Here is a 21882-nt window from a genome sequence, read left to right as displayed (position 1 = left end):
GAGATAGCCATAGAGCAGGTACTGGGAGATTGAGGTCGGCTTGCTGGCCATCAGATCGAGGAGCTCAGGGATGCGCTTCTCAGCGGCCGCCATGACGGCGAGAAGCTCCACCTGGCTTGGCAGACGATCCAGTTTGTTCCTCTTCACCTTAAACTGGTGGACAGTGACTGCCTTCTTCAAGTTGTTCATGTTGGCTTTCACCTCTCTCAATATGTGGGTCATATCAGACTGGGTGAGCCTGCACCCCCGGGGTTTTGACTCATACATGTACCCCATGAAGTGGTTCACATTCTTCAGGAACTACAGTGATGTTGTGACTGCCCGGCCCGACTTTCAAAGATGCTTGCTCCAGCCACAGATCTTCTTACTGTCTTTTAGGAACAGCCAGTCTGACAGCCGGTTAGAACCAGGGGCCATGAATACGAGGAAGAACTTTATCCGGCTGACCTTTAAATGACCATTTTCTTTCTGTTTTACTGTCGGAGCGACACCCTCACAATGATCCCTGTATGTCTGAAGGTACTCCTCCATGCTTTTAGGCAACGTGATTTTACGCATGGTATTCCCCCGTCCTTTCCCAGTGGACCAGGGATTTGGGGGAGGGTGAGTCCTTAGCCAGCTTAGCTTTCAGCTTATTGTAGACAGACGCACGGGTCTTCTGGCATACCCGGGGGGAACATTTATCCTGCCACTGGCCATTTTCAGAATTATGCCTCTCTCCTCCAAGTTCCGCACTGCATGTTTGTGCAGAAGACTCTGCACACCGGGCATTCGGAAGACATCCTTACTAAAACACACACAATTAATTTGATTAAAATGATGTTCTATATCTCTGTTTATATGCGTTAGCGTGACTGGTGATTGCAACACTGGTACCGATGCTTCAATTAGTGATGCACGGACCAAGGGAGGTATTGGGTTACCACCGGGTAGAATGGTCCCACCTCCGCACCAACGCGGGGCTGGTGATGTGTCTGATGCATCAATTCATGGAGGGTTTGGGGTGCCCCGGAACCAGGCAGTACCCCAGCAGGAAATAGAACTGGGGTAAAGCAAAGAAAGTATCCGACAATAGTGACTTGTGAGGCGGCCAGAGAGTCTGTCATCTCTCGGTCCTCTCCTCCAGGCAACGCGGTGGCCAAAACTGGCTCAAACTGTCCAAAAAGTAAAAATAATTGAGTTCAAAATAACCCATCAAAAAATGCATGAACATTAAAAAAAGTGTCTGAAAATAGTGCCTCATTAGCCCGCAAGAGTCCCCTGTCGACTCCCCTGTCATTCATCCAGAGGCAAATTAAAAAACTTAAGTTTTTTGAGAACCAGCCAAAAGTAGCAGTGATAAAACCGCTTCTTAAAAAGCACAACCTCGATCCAGAGGTTTTAGCCAATTATAGACCTATTTCCAATCTTCCGTTCCTCTCAAAAATTCTTGAGAAAGCGGTCGCAAAACAGTTGTGTGATTACTTAAAAAACAATGATTTATTTGAAGATTTTCAGTCTGGCTTTAGAACACATCATAGCACAGAGACAGCTCTGGTTAAAGTCACAAATTACATTCTAATAGCCTCTGACAAGGGACGTGTCTCTATTCTTGTTTTGCTCGATCTCAGTGCTGCATTTGATACTATCGACCATGATATCTTATTGCAAAGACTAGAGCACTTAGTTGGCATACAGGGAACTGCTTTAGACTGGTTTAGATCCTATCTATCTGAACGCTCTCAGTTTGTACGTGTCAATGATGAATCTTCCACGCAAACCAAAGTTAGCCATGGAGTGCCACAGGGCTCAGTGCTCGGACCTATTTTGTTCACATTATATATGCTTCCGTTAGGCAATATTATAAGGAATCATTCTGTACATTTTCATTGTTATGCGGGTGATACTCAACTATATTTATCAATCAAGCCTGATGAAATTAATCATCTAAATAAAATTCAAGACTGCCTTAAGGACTTAAAAACGTGGATGACCTTAAACCTTTTGATGTTAAACACGACCAAAACTGAAGTTATTGTACTTGGCCCGAAGAATCTACGAAACAAATTATCTAAGTATATACTAACTATGGATGGCATTAATTTGGCCTCCAGTGAGACTGTAAGGAATCTTGGTGTTATATTTGATCAGGATTTATCCTTTAACGCCCACATAAAATCAATTTCAAGGACCGCCTACTTCCATCTACGTAACATTGCAAAAATCAGGCATATCTTGCCTCAAAACGATGCAGAGAAACTAGTCCATGCATTTGTTACTTCAAGGCTGGATTATTGTAACTCTTTATTATCAGGGTGTACCAAGAAGTCAGTCAAGTCGCTTCAGCTGATTCAAAATGCTGCAGCTCGTGTACTAACCAGAGTTAGGAAAAGGGACCACATTACTCCTGTTCTGGCTGCCTTACACTGGCTCCCTATAGAACACAGGATAGAATTTAAAATTCTTCTTCTCGCCTACAAAGCCCTTAATGGGCAGGCGCCATCTTACCTTAAATAACTCATTATACCCTACTGTCCTACTAGGGCATTGCGTTCCAAGAATGCAGGGTTGTTGGTTGTTCCTAGAGTCTCTAAAAGTACAATGGGAGCCAGAGCCTTTTCTTATCAAGCTCCACATTTGTGGAATCAGCTTCCTTCCTTCTCTCTGTCTATACCTGTGTACTCTCATGTTCCGATTAACCCAGCTTCACCAAATGTCTTTCTTTTTGGTGTCTATATATGCCGGGATCCGGAGTCATGGATGATCCTGCGCTCCTGTGTCCTGGATCGCGAGCCCTGGATCTTGAGTCGTGGCTGTGGTCCTGGATCATAGGTCCTGGATGGATATCCTCGTGGATTCATCTTCCTATTATACACACATGCATTTCCAAACATTTGGACTACCTATGTTGCAAATGTATTATCTTTTCAATTTACACACGGCATCTATTGCACGTCTGTCCGTCCTGGGAGAGGGATCCCTCCTCTGTTGCTCTCCCTGAGGTTTCTCCCATTTTTCCCTTTAAACTGTGGGTTTTCTTCGGAAGTTTTTCCTTGTACGATGTGAGGGTCTAAGGACAGAGGGTGTCGTATTGTCATACTGATATTTTGTACAAACTGTAAAGTCCACTGAGACAAATGTAACATGTGTGATATTGGGATATATAAATAAACATTGATTGATTGATTGAAGGGGTGAAAATGAGAAAATGTATCAGAAAATAGTGCCTCATAAGGCGGGTAGAGTCCCCTGTCAACTCCCCTCTCATTCCTCCAGAGGCACATTCATAAACTCAAAGTTTATTGAGAACCAGGCTGGAATATCACCAAAGTATCACCAAAAACGGGGGTTTCTGATTTCGTGCAGACAGTAGTCTGAAATGTATGGATGAATTTTTTTTGACAGAGAAGGGGAAATGAAGCCCCGGACACTTTTACCCTTCTCCGTCACAACGAACGACGGAGAAGGGGAAACAAGGGCCCGAAGCGGGGAACAGTTGAGCTTTTCAGATCCCCTTCTCCGTTGGCACTTTAACTTATTTTTGAAAAAAATAAAACTTCATTTTTGATTATTTTAAGATATAATTAACCGTTTTCTTCACTTTTTTCTTCTTTCCACGGGTGGGGGCGCATGGCAGGCCGGCTGTGAGCACCCACATTTGGCCTGGAACCTCCAGGATTTGTGGGCTAAGCTCCATAAACTGACAAAATCACCCAGAATGGTGTCCTTTCTAGCCCAAAAATATATAATACAAATACATTTAAATAGTAAAATGTAAAATTGTGCTCCGCATTACCCGGTATTTTATTTATATAGCCCCATGATAGTAATTAAAAATTATTTTCATGGGAAAATGTGTTAAAACGCCTGATTAAAGCATATGCAGGACCCCAGTGAGCTCCAGACTCTGTGCATTGTGTTAAGGAACCATATTAATTATAAAATACATCCTTTAAATGCAAGAATCATGATTATAAATCATTTTTAGGGGGACAATTGTGGAGAGGAGCCTGAAAAAGACTCCCCAGCACCCCGGAGAACTACAAGTTCATCTGGTTTAAATATGGTGGGGATAGTGGCATTAACTAGTACCCAATACTGGGAGAGAACCAGGCTACAGCACATGTCTTTTACACCCAGGAATAAGTGTTTCAAACGTGGGGAAAAGGTGTGTGAATAGAGGCAGAGTGCACCCAGAGAGCAGCCTGCAGCACCTGGCTTTTCCACCCAGGAATAAGTGTTTCAAACGTGGGGAAAAGGTGTGAAAGTGTGGAGAGAACCTCACTTTGCAAGGCAGAAATAATGTTTAAATGGTCGGGAAAAGTGTTTTTAAACGTCTGGAAGAGAGTTTTAGCCTGTCATTTTGCACGATATCATTTAACATTGAACCTCTCCTGGAAAAGCACAGAATATGTACATTTTCAGGAGAGGGTCAATGTTAAATGATATCGTGCAAAATGACAGGCTAAAACCCAGGAATAAGTGTTTGAAAGGCGGGGAAAAGTTGTTTAAAGGGATAGTGGAAATCCGCAAATTTTGGGTTTAACTTATGTATTTTTATTAAAAATAAGCATAATAAACAATTTTTTTTTAATTTCATGCGCCTATTTCATTTTATTTTCAATTTTACTGCTCCCGACCACGCCCTCTCAATGAAACAAAATACTTCGGTAATCGTCGGGAATCTTCGGGTGATGACGAAAACAAAGGACGACGGGCACAAACAATGGCGGACATTCAATAGAATTTTCATGTGAATAGCCGACCTTTATTATGGTGAATAGATGTGTTTTGTATGGCTGTAGTGCGACAGCAAATGCAGAGAATGGCGTTTCGACGCATGTGTTTCCAAGAAACCCATGCTGACGAGTACTTCAAGAAACCCAAGCTGACGAGTACTTCGGCAGTCGTGTGCTCCCGTCATTTTACTGACGATTGTTTCGAGATTCCTCTGTCTCTAGCTCAAATTGAAAGTGGAATACATAAGAAGTGAGTATTTTATTATGTTTTCTAGCTGATTTAATGCATCATTAGCCTGTACCATTGTGTACAACGCCATTTATTGCCTGTCGATTAGGCGACCGGAGGCCTCGTCATCCGATAATCCGGTACACAGTGTCGAATGTGTACACTACAGTCATCATATAGACATGATAGACTAACAGTACTGTGAGTACAGCCTACACCTAAAACTACATTTTCGTAGGAAAGCCGAGAGGATGTTTCTGACTCGCTATCATCACTGGATACCTCGTACAATCCTTCTTTGTCTGGTATATTTGCCCTTCCACGTTCATTCTGCATAGACGCCATTGTTTGTTATCGTTTCGTCTTCCTGAGTTTTCGTCACTTCCGGTTTGGCTGAAGCGATAATTTCGTTTCTAAAAAAGTTCGGGGAAGCTGCAATAAAGTGCTTCTAACATGCGTAAAGCATTTATTATATTTTTTTAATCAGGTGTGATTGTTTTGGTACGTAATTATGCTTGTATATAAGTTAAAACGAAACTATTTGGGGTTCAATTTCCACTATCCCTTTAAAATAGTCTGATACTACCAGGGCTCATCACTGCACATTACAAGCCAGGAAAAGTGATTGTATCCTGGGTATACATTTCCAAACTTTTGAGATAACCTGGGCACTATGGCGTCCACGGCCTGCATACAAAGCCTGATGTGGACTGCTAAATTACAAAAAGATGTACGCATACCTCCAGGGCGCATCACCGCACTTTACAAGCCAGGGAAGGTGCCTGAATCCTGGGTAAACATTGTTTAATTGTTTAAGTGTTTTTAAATGTCTGGAAGAGAGTTTTAGCCTGTCATTTTGCACAATATCATTTAACATTGAACTTCTCCTGGAAAAGCACAGAATATGTACATTTTCAGGAGAGGGTCAATGTTAAATGATATCGTGCAAAATGACAGGCTAAAACCCAGGAATAAGTGTTTGAAAGGCAGGGAAAAGTTGTTTAAAATAGTTTGATACTACCAGGGCTCATCACTGCACATTACAAGCCATGAAAAGTGATTGAATCCTGGGTATACATTTCTTAAATAGTCTGATACCTCCAGGGCGCATCACCGCACTTTACAAGCCAGGGAAGGTGCCTGAATCATGGGTAAACATTGTTTAATTGTTTAAGTGTTTTTAAATGTATGGAACAGTGTTTTGTCACTTTCAAAACTCTCCCGTCATTGGCCGGAGAAGGGGAGTCGATTTGGAATTACATATAGACGTTAATATTCCATTGAGACGAGGACAGAGAGTGAATACACATACTTTACAGAGATGCTGTGAGAAACCAATGTGAGTTTGGAACATTGAACAATGTAAATCTATTCTAGTAGACCTCAACTATGGAATTATGATCAGTAGAAATGGCCATGACGTGGGACCTTTAAGTCTTTCCATTTGATTCAACATATACTTGTACTCAACCACATTTTGGAGGCAAATATTGTACTTTTATTTGCTCATAACATATCATTCATATAAACCATGATTTGATTTTTCATCAAACAGTAGTAGTTTATTACAGGTAAAAATAATGTACTCTTCTATAACAACAGTTGTAGGTACAGTCCAGTTAGTTAGCGTATAACATTAAACGGCTGTACCGATGATGTAAGACTGATGTTCTGCTCAGAGCGAGCCGAAAAAAGCACTGTTAGACATGGGCGGAGCCTCTCTGGTGGTTGACCAATCAGAGCACACTGGGCTCACAGGGAGGGGGGGGGGGCAGGAGCTCCAACAAGCCGTTTAGGACAGAGAGTGAATACACAGACTATACAGAGATGCTGTGAGAAACCAATGTGAGTTTGGAACATTGAACAAAGTAAATCTATTCTAGTAGACCTCAACAATGGAATGATGATCAGTAGAAATGGCCATGACATGGGACCTTTAAGTCTTTCCATTTGATTCAACATATACTTGTACTCAACCACATTTTGGAGGCAAATATTGTACTTTTTACTTTACTTTATTAATTTAACACTGATCGTAATTAGCTACTTTGTAAATGTAAAGTCACATGATACACTTAGACAGAAACTCTACTACTTCTCTACACAGTAGTTTTTAGTAGTAACTTAAATGGGCTCAACATTGATAAACTAGGTCGTTAAAAGTACTCAGATCTTGTTCTTGAGTAAAAGTAGAAGTACTCAGATCTTGTACTTGAGTAAAAGTAGAAGTACTCAGATCTTGTACTTGTGTAAAAGTAGAAGTACTCAGATCTTAGTAAAAGTAGAAGTACTCAGATCTTGTACTTGAGTAAAAGTAGAAGTACTCAGATCTTGTACTTGAGTAAAAGTAGAAGTACTCAGATCTTGTACTTGAGTAAAAGTAGAAGTACTCAGATCTTGTACTTGAGTAAAAGTAGAAGTACTCAGATCTTGTACTTGTATAAAAGTAGAAGTACTCAGATCTAGTACTTGAGTAAAAGTAGAAGTACTCAGATCTTAGTAAAAGTAGAAGTACTCAGATCTTAGTAAAAGTAGAAGTACTCAGATCTTAGTAAAAGTAGAAGTACTCAGATCGTGTACTTGAGTAAAAGTAGAAGTACTCAGATCTAGTACTTGAGTAAAAGTAGAAGTACTCAGATCTTAGTAAAAGTAGAAGTACTCAGATCTTAGTAAAAGTAGAAGTACTCAGATCTATAGTAAAAGTAGAAGTACTCAGATCTAGTACTTGAGTAAAAGTAGAAGTACTCAGATCTTAGTAAAAGTAGAAGTACTCAGATCTTAGTAAAAGTAGAAGTACTCAGATCTATAGTAAAAGTAGAAGTACTCAGATCTAGTACTTGAGTAAAAGTAGAAGTACTCAGATCTTAGTAAAAGTAGAAGTACTCAGATCTCAGTAAAAGTAGAAGTACTCAGATCTTGTACTTGAGTAAAAGTAGAAGTACTCAGATCGTGTACTTGAGTAAAAGTAGAAGTACTCAGATCGTGTACTTGTGTAAAAGTAGAAGTACTCAGATCTTAGTAAAAGTAGAAGTACTCAGATCTAGTACTTGAGTAAAAGTAGAAGTACTCAGATCTTAGTAAAAGTAGAAGTACTCAGATCGTGTACTTGAGTAAAAGTAGAAGTACTCAGATCGTGTAGTTGAGTAAAAGTAGAAGTACTCAGATCTAGTACTTGAGTAAAAGTAGAAGTACTCAGATCGTGTACTTGAGTAAAAGTAGAAGTACTCAGATCGTGTACTTGAGTAAAAGTAGAAGTACTCAGATCTAGTACTTGAGTAAAAGTAGAAGTACTCAGATCGTGTACTTGAGTAAAAGTAGAAGTACTCAGATCGTGTACTTGAGTAAAAGTAGAAGTACTCAGATCGTGTACTTGAGTAAAAGTAGAAGTACTCAGATCTTGTACTTGAGTAAAAGTAGAAGTACTCAGATCGTGTACTTGAGTAAAAGTAGAAGTACTCAGATCGTGTACTTGAGTAAAAGTAGAAGTACTCAGATCGTGTACTACACATTGCTCCTTCCTCTCACTAAATCTCTCCTTGTTGTCTCCAGTGGAAACGGGAAACTTGCGTCCTGGACCTCCATCGTGGGCTTCGTGGTGATGATGTCACTGGACGTGGGGCTGGGTTGAGATCACTGTGTCGTCATGGCAACAGAACACTCGATGGCTGTGAGGTCATCACTGTGCTGCTGGCTGTAGTTTTTTAAATGGGACCAAATGAAGTGTTTTATTCCTGAAACGCTGTTAATCCGTTTTGTTTTGAATTGTTGCTTATTTAATTTAGCAGTGTTAACAAATATTTTGTAAGGATGAGAGTTTCTCAAATGTAGGAATGAATTTATAATAAATATTTAACGGATATTCTCATGATTCCAGCATTTGTGGTTGTTTTGTTCTCTTTTGAGTTTTAAAACAATATATCTTAGTTGTATTTCATTACGTGTTGATAGAAATCATCACATAATGAAATAAGACCCCACGGTTTGATGATTGACAGGTGTGTGGGCTATCTTCCATTTTGACACACAGAACAAGGGGGGGCGATCCACCCGTATCCAAAAATGTAAAGTAATTCAAACAGACTCATCCCTCTGTGAGGAGCAGCAGGTTCAGCTTCATTTAAATATGTCGTGCAGTAATAGATGGATTTATTTTTTTCATCTCAAGAGAGAATGTGTATTTTATGTTAGTATTTCAAAAATCTCCTGGGGGAGAATCCCCCCAGACCCCCTGCGGGGGTTGGGTTTTCAGCATGTCAACTCTTTCACTTGTGAGGAAATGGCAGGATTGGCTCCAGGTCGCCTTTTTATTTACTACAAGACAAATGTTTTTATTTTATTTTAATTTCATACAGTTCAATTTGGATTGAGACAGGGAAATATTCTAAACCTCACGCGTGGCGTTTCACTGACAAGGGGGCGATATAGCGTGTATGTAATTACATTTCAAATACTGATTTGAGCCCCACCACTGTATGGGTTAGCCCTACCATAGATTACCTAACACAAATACTCTGGAGCCGATAAGTCAATAAGTTGCTTATCGCGACAGGCACACAATAAAACAGTGGAAACAAACATGTGTTTGACTTTCATTATTTAATGAAACTGTGTGCCCTTTATAGTCTGTGTCCAATATTGTGTATTTGTATATATATATTATATATATATATCCTAAATATATGCTAAGGTCCCGGTACGGACACGATAGCAGTCGCTTCGTGCGCATGTGTGTAATTAAACCCATGATATCAAAATCTCACTCCAGCCAGTTACCCAAAGTTAGCAACCCTGTCCATACCCCAATAATATTTTATTGATGACAAGTTTGCATCCCTGCCTGTTATCGTTTTCATCACGGAGCTGGAAAAATGGTGTATTGATTACTGATCTGTGCAAGTCCAATTTGTTAACTGACTTTGGTTCTAATGTTAATTTGATTTCAACCCATAAGTAATTATTTAAATTAACTCAACATTCCACATGATGGATTAGTGTTCCACATTTTTCCCACTAATTTGTTTATGATCAGGCCAATGGTAAAGAGAGACATTGATGACCCTGTGTCCTTTTTGTTAGCACGTGGTTCCATTTTGTCTAATGGCGTTGGACAGCTTCACTAAGAGTCACCCAGTTCTACCCTGCTACAGTCCGGCTGAGTGCAGTCACAGAGATGCTATGGCTGCTCTACATGACATTAATGGTTTGGTCCGAGAATGGACACCATTTCCTGCTCCCAGAGAGAATGACGCTCCTCACACTGAACAATACAGCCATTGACACTGTCTCACGTGGGTCTGCTCCCCCCCACCGAGCCATGAACTGGAAGCTGGAATTCTGCTCTGAACACTTGGAACTGTCACACCAGCACCAACCCTTGGGTCAGTTAGATGAGACTAACGGCTTCACTTAGGGCATATGGGTCAGAAATATGACTCTCGTTACCACGGAGTGGGTTGTTTGTTTTTTTAAGGCTATTCATACTGCTATGCAGAGTGAAGAGCCCCTACTATTTTAACAAATACGATGTCAGGGGCCTCTTACTGTCTACTTCTGCATGTATTCACATTATATGGACCATGTTTACACCTGTTGAAACTAGGGCTGCACGGAACTCAGGCTACAATACAACCATGTTGTTCTGCTCTAACGATTCAATTTATAAATTCTACATCAAAATAGTTCGTTTTTATTGTTTCCAATGATAACGTCACCTTAAGTGGAGGAATGCAAACCTGTTTTAAAATGTAAGGTTTTGAATTTCTTGGACATTTCTCAGTAATGACACCCTCAGACGCCCACTATCATGTATGCCAGTGGTTCCCAAACTTTGTTGTGCCCAAGGCACACCAAAGGACAAGTAAAAAAAAAAATCTCAAGGCACACCTATTGTGAAAAGATAGCCCTTATAACACGTGTTATCACTCATATTATGTAAAGTATCTGTAAATGTGCATATTTATTTACTAATGCCAAATAAAATGTGACAAAGACAACTATATTACGAAATATTTCCGAAATTAATTTGAAATTTTATCAAATTAGGCTTCATCAAAGCAGCAACACACTAATTTACACCAGACAGGTCACACAATAGAAAATGAGGCAAAAGAAACTCAGCAGAAATTCAGCACAGACAACTGTCAATGCAAGGAAGCTGCATTGTCCATGGTCCGGAACTACAAATTATAAATGTATTACTTTAAAAAAATGTAATATATTACACTACTTCGTTACTATCTACATAAAGTAACTCGGTACTTTACTCGTTACTTTCCTCGCCGAGCACGTACAAACTGCGCATGCGTGAGTGGCAATAACTTTCCTTACCAGCAGGCGGCGGTAGTCAAGCCCCCAGGTAGTGCGCCGGACTCAGATGAAAATATTCGTGCTGGCCAAACGGCGGTACTACACTTCCGGTTTGGTTGCCAGGCCCGGAAACACTTTTCCCATTGACTTACATGGGGAAAGAGTGGTCTGTAACTCGTTGGATAATTTTTTAACTAAATAAACTACCCAGTATGAACACTTGTATAGCCCTTATTAAAAACATTCGTTCCTCAAGTTGTAAAACATTTGCTAATAACGTTATTCTGAGAGTTATTTCCCTCTGCATTATGAACGCGCATCTAATCCACGGGACCGCGCAGCCCGGCACAGGGAGGGTGCTGGAGCCAGGCTCTGGCTGGAGCTTTTGAAGCTACAACGAGCGTTAAAGGCAGAGAGTGAAATTCAGTGAATACACGTAGTTTACAGAGATGCTGTATGAGGAACCAATGTGAGTTGCGTTTATCTTTACCCATGGATGCACAATGGGAACGGATCCATATCGTCTTACTGCCATCCCACGGAGCTGTAATAATGGATATATTGCACATGTTTGCTGTAATTCATTGTCATACTACATGGGCTGTATGATTGAATCTTGTACCGTAAATGTTGTATTAAATGGAGTTAATATTACCGATATCACTACATCATTACTAGCTAGCCGCTAGCTGCTAACTGCCGCCTCGTTCATATCAAATCCATGGCGGTAGTGTGTATTTGTCATTTAATACAGGCAACAACCGGAAGACAGAGAAGAAGAATAGACTGCGTGATATAAAAATAATGGGCATACCTCCACCCCTCGATAGTTATCGCTGACTCAGCCATGTTTATGCAGCACTGCACGTGGAGATGTGGACGCGCAAGTCGCGCAGATTACGTACATAAACCTACAAAGTACTGATATAGTAAATTGAAAAATAAATGATTATTTTTGTGTAGTTGTATATTGAAAAAATAATGTATGGTTGTCACAAAATCCCACGGCACACCCGGACTTGCCTCACGGCACACCAGTGTGCCGCGGCACACCGTTTGGTAACGGTGGTAACTCAGGTGCTTACATGGACTTGTATGTTTTTCCTTCATATCTAACAGAAATAAGAGAGAAAGAGATGGGAAAGTGAGTAAAGAGGGATAGGAAGGAGGAGAGATATTTGCGAGTTGCATACTCACTCTGAGTTTTCTCGATTAATAGCTTATATAGACAATACCATGCTTAGATAGACTCCTGAGTTATTATTTCATATGTGACAATATGTAAGAAAAGGGAGGGAAGAGTCAAATTATATTGAGAAATTGAGTAATTGATTTCATATTGGAACATTCATTTCTCAAACCTATGTTTTATGGAAGAGGAAATGTACTTCTGATAAACTAATCCTTGATCAAACGGTAAATGGTGAATTAATATAACATTTATAATCATTGAGAAAGGGTTATTCCACAGGGACTAGCTCACATTTAACTTCAAATAACATTTCTCTGCTTTGGACTGATGAGTATATGATTCTTGCATGTTAAATGACTAACACAAACCTTACATTTATAATGTGCATGTCTCAGGAAGGCTCCCAAATCATTCTGAGGGGGCCTATCCTATTTTTGTAATTGAATGATAATGTGCTAATCCATTACCTTGAGTTGTCTGCACTCAGGAAAACATCCCTATCAAGTGTTAAACCAATAACTAGGAGAGCTCTGAAGGCCAAGGGTCAGAGAGAGAGGATCACACTCTGCGGCTGCAGAGAGCAACTTATCCACGGGCAAGGAGGTCGTTCGAGATGAGAGGATTCTAATCTTCAACTTTCTGATGAGATGGGATGCTTCTTCATCTTTGTGCTCGGTGAGCTCAGGCAGACAACTCTGCAGGACGAGCGATGGCTTCAGAGGCTTCATACAAGGTTTCCATGTTTCATTGGAGGAGCAGATGTTTTCATAACCTCTCCCATCACAGGGGGGGCATCTGGATGTGCCACTTGGAATAGGCAGGTGCACTCAAGCAGATAGCAGAAGGAATGCAGGCAGATGAGCCTCTGTTTCACTGGGAGATCATAAAGTGCTCACTGAATTGAGCCACAAAAGCAGAGCAATTGGGGGGGATTGAGATATGGCGCTCTGATGAAGAAGAGTTTTGAGCCAATCAGCACCTCAGTGGTAATCTACAGATAATTGAGTTATGGCGCTCTGATGAAGAAGAGTTTTGAGCCAATCAGCACCTCAGTGCTAATCTACAGTATCAGGATGCCTTTACACACCAGACATTCTGTGTCATAAAGAGAGGAGGAAAACATGTCTTCTAGCTCTCGTACAAAGATAACATTTGAATTGAATGACCAGATGATTACAGATGTACAATTAATGATTGTTTTTGTATTCCCAATGTGTTAAATAGTGGTGATAAATATATGTTATCAGATTACACTTTCACACTAAACTAATTAATTGATATTTTCAGATTTATAAGGTATTGAACAATAAGATATTTCTAATATTATAACAGACAACGTTACTATCCTTAATCATTACCAGGTAAAACAGATGTTTTGATATTGATTACAGTGATGCTCTGAATAAAGAACAGATGTTTTGATTTTTCTATTTCAGGTTGTTATACAATAAAATGTTTGATTCTTCAGATTGTTAAACATTTTGAGAATTGTTTAGCTTTCCCTTCAGATTTTGAAATGACATAATGATTGATAGTTGAAGTAATGTAATTAATTAAATATCATGCCTTACTCTTGAATAAAGCGTAATGAAGTAAACGTAAAGTAATGTTAAAGATTGAGGACACTGTAACTTTACAGATTGATCGATTCATCACTGTGAATTTATACCTTAACTAGGAACCTTAGCTGGATCTCTCATGATTCTGATTTATACCTCAATTGGATTTATTATAAATCCTAAATTCTAATTGTGTTTTAATAAGTAATTGCCTTAAAGTAAATCTTTGAGATATAAGATGATTTAGAATTTGTGTTTGATGAAGGAGATTAACTGAGTGATAAATGATAAAATATCTTATTTTTGAAAGATATATTTTGCTATAATATTGTTGTATCCCATGTGTTTATTATTGTGCCTTTTGACAAAAGATGCCAAGCACTGAAGAGAGATGATTTTTATTATGATTGACTGTGTTCAATCATGGTGATTGAAGTGTTTTTCAATCTTGTTCTATTTTTAATGTAATGAATGTATCTGAGCCCACCCAACTCTGAAGATGCTTATTGATTTTAAGTATTGACTGAAATATTCTTAGACTAATGTTAATTGGTTATCAATAGATTGATAAAAAGAGTGAATCTGTAAGAGAATATTTTCATCTGATCTGTTTATAGAGTTTCTTATTGTTTTATAGAATCTGTGATACTGCAAACATCTGCTTGTAGTCAGTCAGAGACTCCTCTGTAGGTTGAGGTCACAGGTCAAACGCTTCTCCTATGTCCGTGGGGGGTTGACCTGGCAGCATCTCTTTGAGACAAGCAGACCATTGTCTCGCATCGGCTATTGATTATACGCGGGCTTTCTGGGAGCCCGCCTCTCCTCGTGTTGGTTAGATGTTTTGTGTCTTTTGGTTCAGAGATTACCTTGGTGGAGCACAAGGACAGTGTGAAACTAGGATGATCTCCCGGCCGTATGTAATTGTCTGTCTCTCAATAAATATCAGTGTATTGACAGGCGAATCCAGTTTCCCTCATTTGATGATGCGCTCAACATTGCTGCAAAGAAGTTTTTACTTCACACTTCCCATGTTTGTATTTCCTCAGGATGGCAACACTTGAAGTTCTGATGAAGTTCAATTTGGTAATTGATGAATATTCTGTTCTGTTTCGACACACAATGTGGTGTGTTTGTTTACACTCAACACATTTAAAACAAACAAATGTCAGTCTCCTGTAAACAGATGTAGTGCCTTCTTCCTGTCAGGACTCTGCTGCCCCCTGCTGGCGGTCTGAGGAATCACATTTTGTTGAATTGTTTAAATGCTGATGTTTACTCTGAATAACAAAGTATTTCTATAATTAAACAAGATCAACACTTGTCTTCAATGTATGTGTTTTGAGGCTCTCAATATTCACTCACAGATACCATTGATCCTTTTTCAGATCCTCAACAAAAATACGTTTTTGTGTCTATTTTGGACTGATGATCAATAATGTAAACATGTATGTTTTACAGTCTGACCGAGCTCACGTTTATAAAACAGTCAGACTTTACAGCTGTCTCTGCTTTGTGCTGCTGACATCTACTGGTTACACTATAGAGCTGCAGGAAGCTTTGTAAAGAAGTATGTTTGTGAGACCATGCTGGGTGTTGCTACCCCAGAGGAAGATTGTGTCAAATTGTTAAAGTCAAATGCATCAATCTGGTGCACTTTGAGAGCAGAATTAGGACGTTTGATGTATGAAGAACTTTGTATCCTTGTAAACAATTATATAGTATGTTAAAACAATTCAATAATAAGACATTGGTTGTAAAATACACACATTTAATTCACTGCATCTAACCCTTACCAACCTCACATGCAAATGCAGATACACGAAACACATAAACAGACATTGACCAACTCTCTGCATAGCATGTCTCTCTCCTTGTTATTGTGCATTCATAAGGCATACAGTAAGAGTTCTTTATTGCAGGGCCTGAGTATTGTGCCCTCGGCTAAATGCTAATTTCAACATGCTAACTTTCTAACAATGACTAAGCTAACATATGCTAACAGGTTTAACGGTCACTGTGTACCGTTTTTCTAAATTGCGTCAGGTTGCTTTCATTTACAGAAACACAAAGCACAGCTGAGGATTATGGGAATGTTTAGTTTTGCAGTTTTTAACATAAACCAAATTATTGGGCAAATTATAAATGTGGACTTGATAATGTCATCAGGATTCATCCTATGGTCACCATGGATGGATAAACCAAATGTCATAGCAATAGTTGTTCTCTCTTAGTCTGAACATCCGTTGCGTGTCCAGTTTAAAATATTTGCCTTTTTGAGTTTAAGAGTAAAGTTTGGTTTGATGTTGGTCTCATGGCTTTACAAACAAAGAGCTTCAATGTCAGTTTTGAATTTGAAAGGTGGCATGTTGTCTCACCAGAGTCGGAATATTTGCTGCTAAATCTGTGAAATAACTCGTTGTCCAAGAAATCTGCTGTTTCGAAAACAAATGCTCAACCATTTGAGTGTCAGTGAATTGGCTCTTATATTGCAGAGCGTACCATGGAGCTGAATAACCAGACAACGGCCCCTCATTGAATGACAGAATATACGTTGTTGATTGATCTCTCGTAGTCAATATTGTAATATGTGTAATACCAATCAGGTACTTCTTGTATCTATCTATAATAACGTTGAGCTGTTGCTGATAAACGCCCGCTGCTCGCACTGCTCTCGACCCGTCGGCCTCCTCCAGACGAGCCTGATGGATCAACATCTGGGTGTGAAACGCAGCGCCGTTCACCCACTGCTTCAGAAGCATAGAGTTCATATGTCCATCGACCAGCATGGAGTTCTGGGAAAGAAAAAGGATCACATAGGTGTTAGAGCCATTTTCCTTTCATCATTATGGTTTGAATGTTTGTCTTATTAATATAAGGCTTTAGAGCATGGGTCGGCAAGCGGCACCGTAACCAGTGGCACACTAGGAATAAGTGGAATAAGTGTGCAAAATATTTAAATTGGATTTTCGGATCCTGAACGAGACCGCCGCCAGAGCGCGTCTCCCCGTTACAGAAGGAAGCCATGCACGCAGCGCAGCCCCGCTCTCTTTAACTCCAGGCGACTTTCTGCCACTTTCCTCCGTGGTGCAGTGCTGATAGTTTCACCACAGAGGAAAGCACTTCACAAATTGCAGTACCCATAAGGAGCTGTAGAAATGCCGCAGTTTTTGCGTGGCGATCTTTATCGACCGATACTCACTCTCTGCCGATTGATCAGTGCTTTCTAAAAATGCCTACAAATACATGACACTTTTCTCTGTGTGCGGCAAAACAAGCTCGCCAAAATGGCTTCACCAGTCTGGCAGTATTTTTAAGGTGTCTGAAAATGACAAATAGCGGTAACGTGTGTGAAGCAGAAATCCTGCAGCTCCACCCGCTGAGACGGACCGGAGAGCGGAGCGACACACACTGAGTTAGACCTAACACACTTAGCTATTTTATCTACCTCTGGAACTAGTTATAAATATATTTATTTTTCACTGTCACTCATTACTGGATCAGTGATCAGCAGCGAGGCTCCCTCGCCCTCCTGTTGATACTTCACGATCGTCGGCACGCTGATTGAACTTTTTTTTTTGAATGGCACTTCATATCAAAAAGGTTGCCGACCCCTGCTTTGGAGTAAACTCTTAACTATTTATTTTTTGTGAGTCACACTAGAAGAAGTTAGACAGATAGACGAAAGTGGTTATTAAATGTATTAACAGATTAAAACGCCATGACAATAGGATTACTTACTGATTAAGATAAGATATACTCTAATGATCCCAATTTGGGAAACTGTTTCGTCGCCAAGATTAACTAAATATGCAAAACAGTGAATATAAACATATCAATAATGAGGATATATATATCTATAGAGTATATACATTGAATACACAATATAAATATACAGAATAGAAGGCAGTGTACATTATGCTTGTCTAGCCTATCCCACTTTACCATTTACATTTGAGTTAACGGTTGAATTAACGTTTTAAGTTAAATTGAATTCCTCAAAGGACCTCCTGAGAAACAATTTATTCAAATGAGTGAATTAGTGATTGAGAAGGACATAACAGGAGATATCAATGTAGCATGATCCTTCAAATACAGCTGGAAGACTTTTACTCGGTTGTACCTTTAGCCGCGTTAGCTGCGCACTGAGATCGAGCTCTATTTGCCGGGTCTCAGCTAGTTGGAGCTGTGGCTTCCCCAAGTTGATCTGCAGATGCTTCAAATACTCGTCCATCAGGTCTCGGACCTTCACAGTAAAAGAATGTCAACATTTATGAAAGCCTATTTCAAATATTGGTCAGATAAACGTTTTAGATATCGATTTTGAAGGGTTAACTTTAAAAGGTTAAACATTTGTTCTGAAATAAAATCATTAATTTTTATAAATATGACTTAATGTTAGAGACAGATTTATGGTTTTGTGAAAAGGTCAAATATTGTCACCTAGTGGCGACCTCTGTAGTCAAGAGACTATGAAAGACAATTCCCAAGCCTTTAGGAGACACAGATATGCACAGAAAACAATATAAGTTTGTTTATCATTCTGATTTGAGTTTAGCCTCTTTTGGTTTGATTTGATCGAATATTATAAAGGCCTATTTAAGTGGCCCAAGTTGCACAACATCAACACACGCAAAGAAGTCGTCACAGCTGTGAGTAAAATAAATAAATTAAAAGACAAGGCGTTCAAATGTTTGTTTTTAGAGGCTTAATGGAAACAAAGGAAGGAAGTCACAGCAGCTAACCTTTGCAACCTGTTAATAACCAGAGGAACCATCAGGGTCTCACCTCATTGCCCTTCTCCTCTGCAAACACCCTCTGCAACATTTCAGCCGTGCCCATGGTTTTTTTCCCCAAGCTTTTCCCGACTATCTCTAAGATCATGGAAATGATGAGAGCACCGAGTCCCACAGCGTTGGGCACCGTTTCGAACCCAGCGAGTGCACCACCCAGCTTCTCTACAATACTTGGAACATCGAGGGGTTCTTCATCGTTAAAGACTTGTTCACGGTAACTGTCCAGCACATCGGTTGAGTTGAGTCCAGAGTAACTTAGCAGGGAGCTGAGTGCAGAGAAATATTCATTAGTCTTCTGTAATGGAAATGATGATTATCAGAGAATTGAATGCTATAATGTTATATTTAACATATAAATAATAATATTCTCTAAGCCTTACATGTCAACAGACAGTAGATCTCAGCATTCAGGAAGGTGTTCAGTCACAAAGTGTCATGTGACCACACAGTGGGTGATCATTGCTCTGATCATGGGTCTAATGTACTCTGATATGGTCAGTTATCTCATGACTAAGCATGTATTCATTGTTACTATATGTCAGAGTTGGGCTGATTGAGTGTTTCTGATGGGTTGCAGTGGAGTTGAAGGAAGTTCTGTTGCATCCAAGATTTAATATCAGTAAGAAGATTTTGGAGGTTAAAGTTGAATGTTATCGGTATAGCAGGGAAGCAGGATTTGTCAGAGGGGAAGGATTTAGAGTACAAAAAGAAGGGGGCCGAGGACTGGACCCTGGGGGACACCATGAGTGATTAGGACAGTGTAGGATTGACAGTCGTTTATGGAGATCTATTGATGTTTGTTAGCGAGGAATTATTCCGATAGTATACCGACGGCTTGAGAGGGAGGATCTGCAGAGATAAGTACGTCGTTGCAGCTTTGTGGGAGCATCTTGTGATGGTTATAAGTAAACAAACAAACCTTTTTAAACAACTATTTTAGTGTCTAATGTTCACCGGTCAGCCTGTTGAAGGTTCCTAGTTCTCATGAATCCCTGACTTGTCTCACTTGCTGTTATCGGGTACTTCTCAAATGCCCTTTGACAAATACAATCCTGACCCAATGACGGTACAAGATCAAAATCATTAAATGGTTTGTGTAAAAATATATAGTATCTTCAAAAGTTGAAACACTGACATGTATTTTCTTTGAACAATGCATACCTGTCAATTTCAATACCGTGCCATTGTTCTGAAGCAAACAGTGCATCTGACAACACATCAAGCAGAGCAAGTCGCTCTTCCGGAGGCATTGGCTCCCACCACCACCGGTGCATTTTGTCTTCGGCCAGAAACATGGAAATCCTTCTGGTAAGGAAAAACGTGAGTCTGTTTCTAAACAGTGTAAGGAAATACAATAATATCACCTCATTTTGGAAAAGCCAAGGCCACCAAGGACCACTTTCCCAATAACAGACCCCTTACGAACCATAAAACCCCCTAAATATCCCCACCGGTGCATTTTCTGTTTGGCTGGGAGCACAAAGAGCAGAAGAACGTTTCATGATGTCTGTGTTAACTAACTGATTGTGTAATAAAGAGCCTATCTTCTGTCCATATATAAGGAAACGCTGTTTTGATAAGAACTCCTTGCAACTTGCAGGCAATCAGAATCGAATATTGACCCAGATCAAGGTATACAAAGTTATACAAAAACTCAGTGAATACAAAAACCTAAATAGGAAAGAATGTGTACATTGTTGTTTTGAAGCAGTCTATCTGGAGGAAGCATTAACTTACCTTATGAGAAGAGAACTGTACAAATAATCAATCAACAACGATCCAGTGGTAATGGGTTCCTCTGTCGAGAGGGTTCAGGTATCTCTGTCAGATTTAAAAGCACAAACTGTTAAATGTTTACCACAGTTGTTAAAATTTCACATTGCACCATTGAGTCTTGTTGACATATTGAAGACATAAGAGATGTCCAAAGCCTCTGTATGTTTACCGTTTAAACAAACTGCGAGCACAAAGTCCTCTTTGTGTCTGTCTTTCAGAATTAAAACAAAGAACATTATCATGATCCAAACTCCTACAGATTCAACATTTCCAAAAGAAGTTAATTGATTAGCATGATTGCTCATATGTCCTTCTAGAATCAGCATTAAGATCTGGGGCCTGAACTATTTATGTGTAGCCCCACCAGCAGAAGATGGTCTTGATTTCTTTCTTTTTGTAAGTGTCTTTGAGCACCAGGAAAAGCGCAATAAAAATGTAATGTATTATTATTATTATTATTATTGATATACTGTAATGTAATAGAAAATAGGTTTTACAACATATTTTAACAACATTGTGTTGTAACTTGTAGTTATATCTCTCACAGGCTCCGCCCTCTACTGGACTCTATGGGTACTACCTTACCCTGCGTGCATTCTCCCACTGAGACTTCTATAGACGTAGCCGGCCTTGGGCGGGCCTACCTGAATGCGCGCGCATCACACCGTATAAAAGGAGGCCTCACCTCCTGACTATCATCCTTTTCTCTTCAGCAGCGGAAGTGATTCCACGAAAGACTGAGAGACGTTTAAAAAGAGTTATCATACCTCCAGGGAGTCGCCACTGCTAGATTCGAGTGTTTGGGGGACCAGGATATGGCCGAGGCGGTGCCATTCACATTCGCCGTTCCTTCCGGGTCTGGCGTCCATGGAAGTCAGTGTACACATGAGCTGGGTTAACCCTAACCCTAACCCTAACTAACCCGCCCAAGGCCGGCTACGTCTATAGAAGTCTCAGTGGGAGAATGCTCGCAGGGTAAGGTAGTACCCATAGAGTCCAGTAGAGACTCACATGAAACCCAAAGTTTCATGTGAGTCTTTCCCTCTGAATGTTTTTTGTTTGTTTTTTGTGTCCTCAGAAATTTGGCCATCGGTATTGGCATCCAGAATTTCCCAGAAGGCTTAGCGGTGAGCCTGCCGCTCCGGGGTTCAGGGATGTCAACATGGAAATCCTTCTGGTAAGGAAAAATATGAGTCTGTTTCTAAACACTGTAAGGAAATACAATAATATCACCTCACTTGGAAAAGCCAAGGCCAACATGGACCACTTTCCCAATAACAGACCCCTTACTGACCCCCTAAATATCCCC

General features: G+C 40.0%; 1 protein-coding gene across 1 annotated transcript; it reads right to left on the bottom strand.

Annotated features, from left to right (window-relative positions):
* Positions 1-15785: 15785 nt before the first annotated feature.
* LOC117552342 lies at positions 15786-20620 on the bottom strand. Its single transcript, XM_034225716.1, has 5 exons — positions 20535-20620; positions 19959-20102; positions 18790-19063; positions 18125-18247; positions 15786-16796 (listed from the first exon to the last, which is right to left on the bottom strand). Exons 2-5 carry the CDS (start codon positions 20090-20092, stop codon positions 16344-16346), a joined length of 984 nt encoding a protein of 327 aa, XP_034081607.1. The 5' UTR covers positions 20093-20102; positions 20535-20620; the 3' UTR covers positions 15786-16343.
* Between the last annotated feature and the right edge of the window lie 1262 nt (positions 20621-21882).

The sequence above is a fragment of the Gymnodraco acuticeps genome, unplaced genomic scaffold (genome assembly GCF_902827175.1).
Source record: "Gymnodraco acuticeps unplaced genomic scaffold, fGymAcu1.1, whole genome shotgun sequence".
Lineage (NCBI taxonomy): Eukaryota > Metazoa > Chordata > Actinopteri > Perciformes > Bathydraconidae > Gymnodraco > Gymnodraco acuticeps.
Note: the sequence above shows the minus strand (reverse complement) of the source record. Positions and strands in the feature narration are given on the sequence as shown.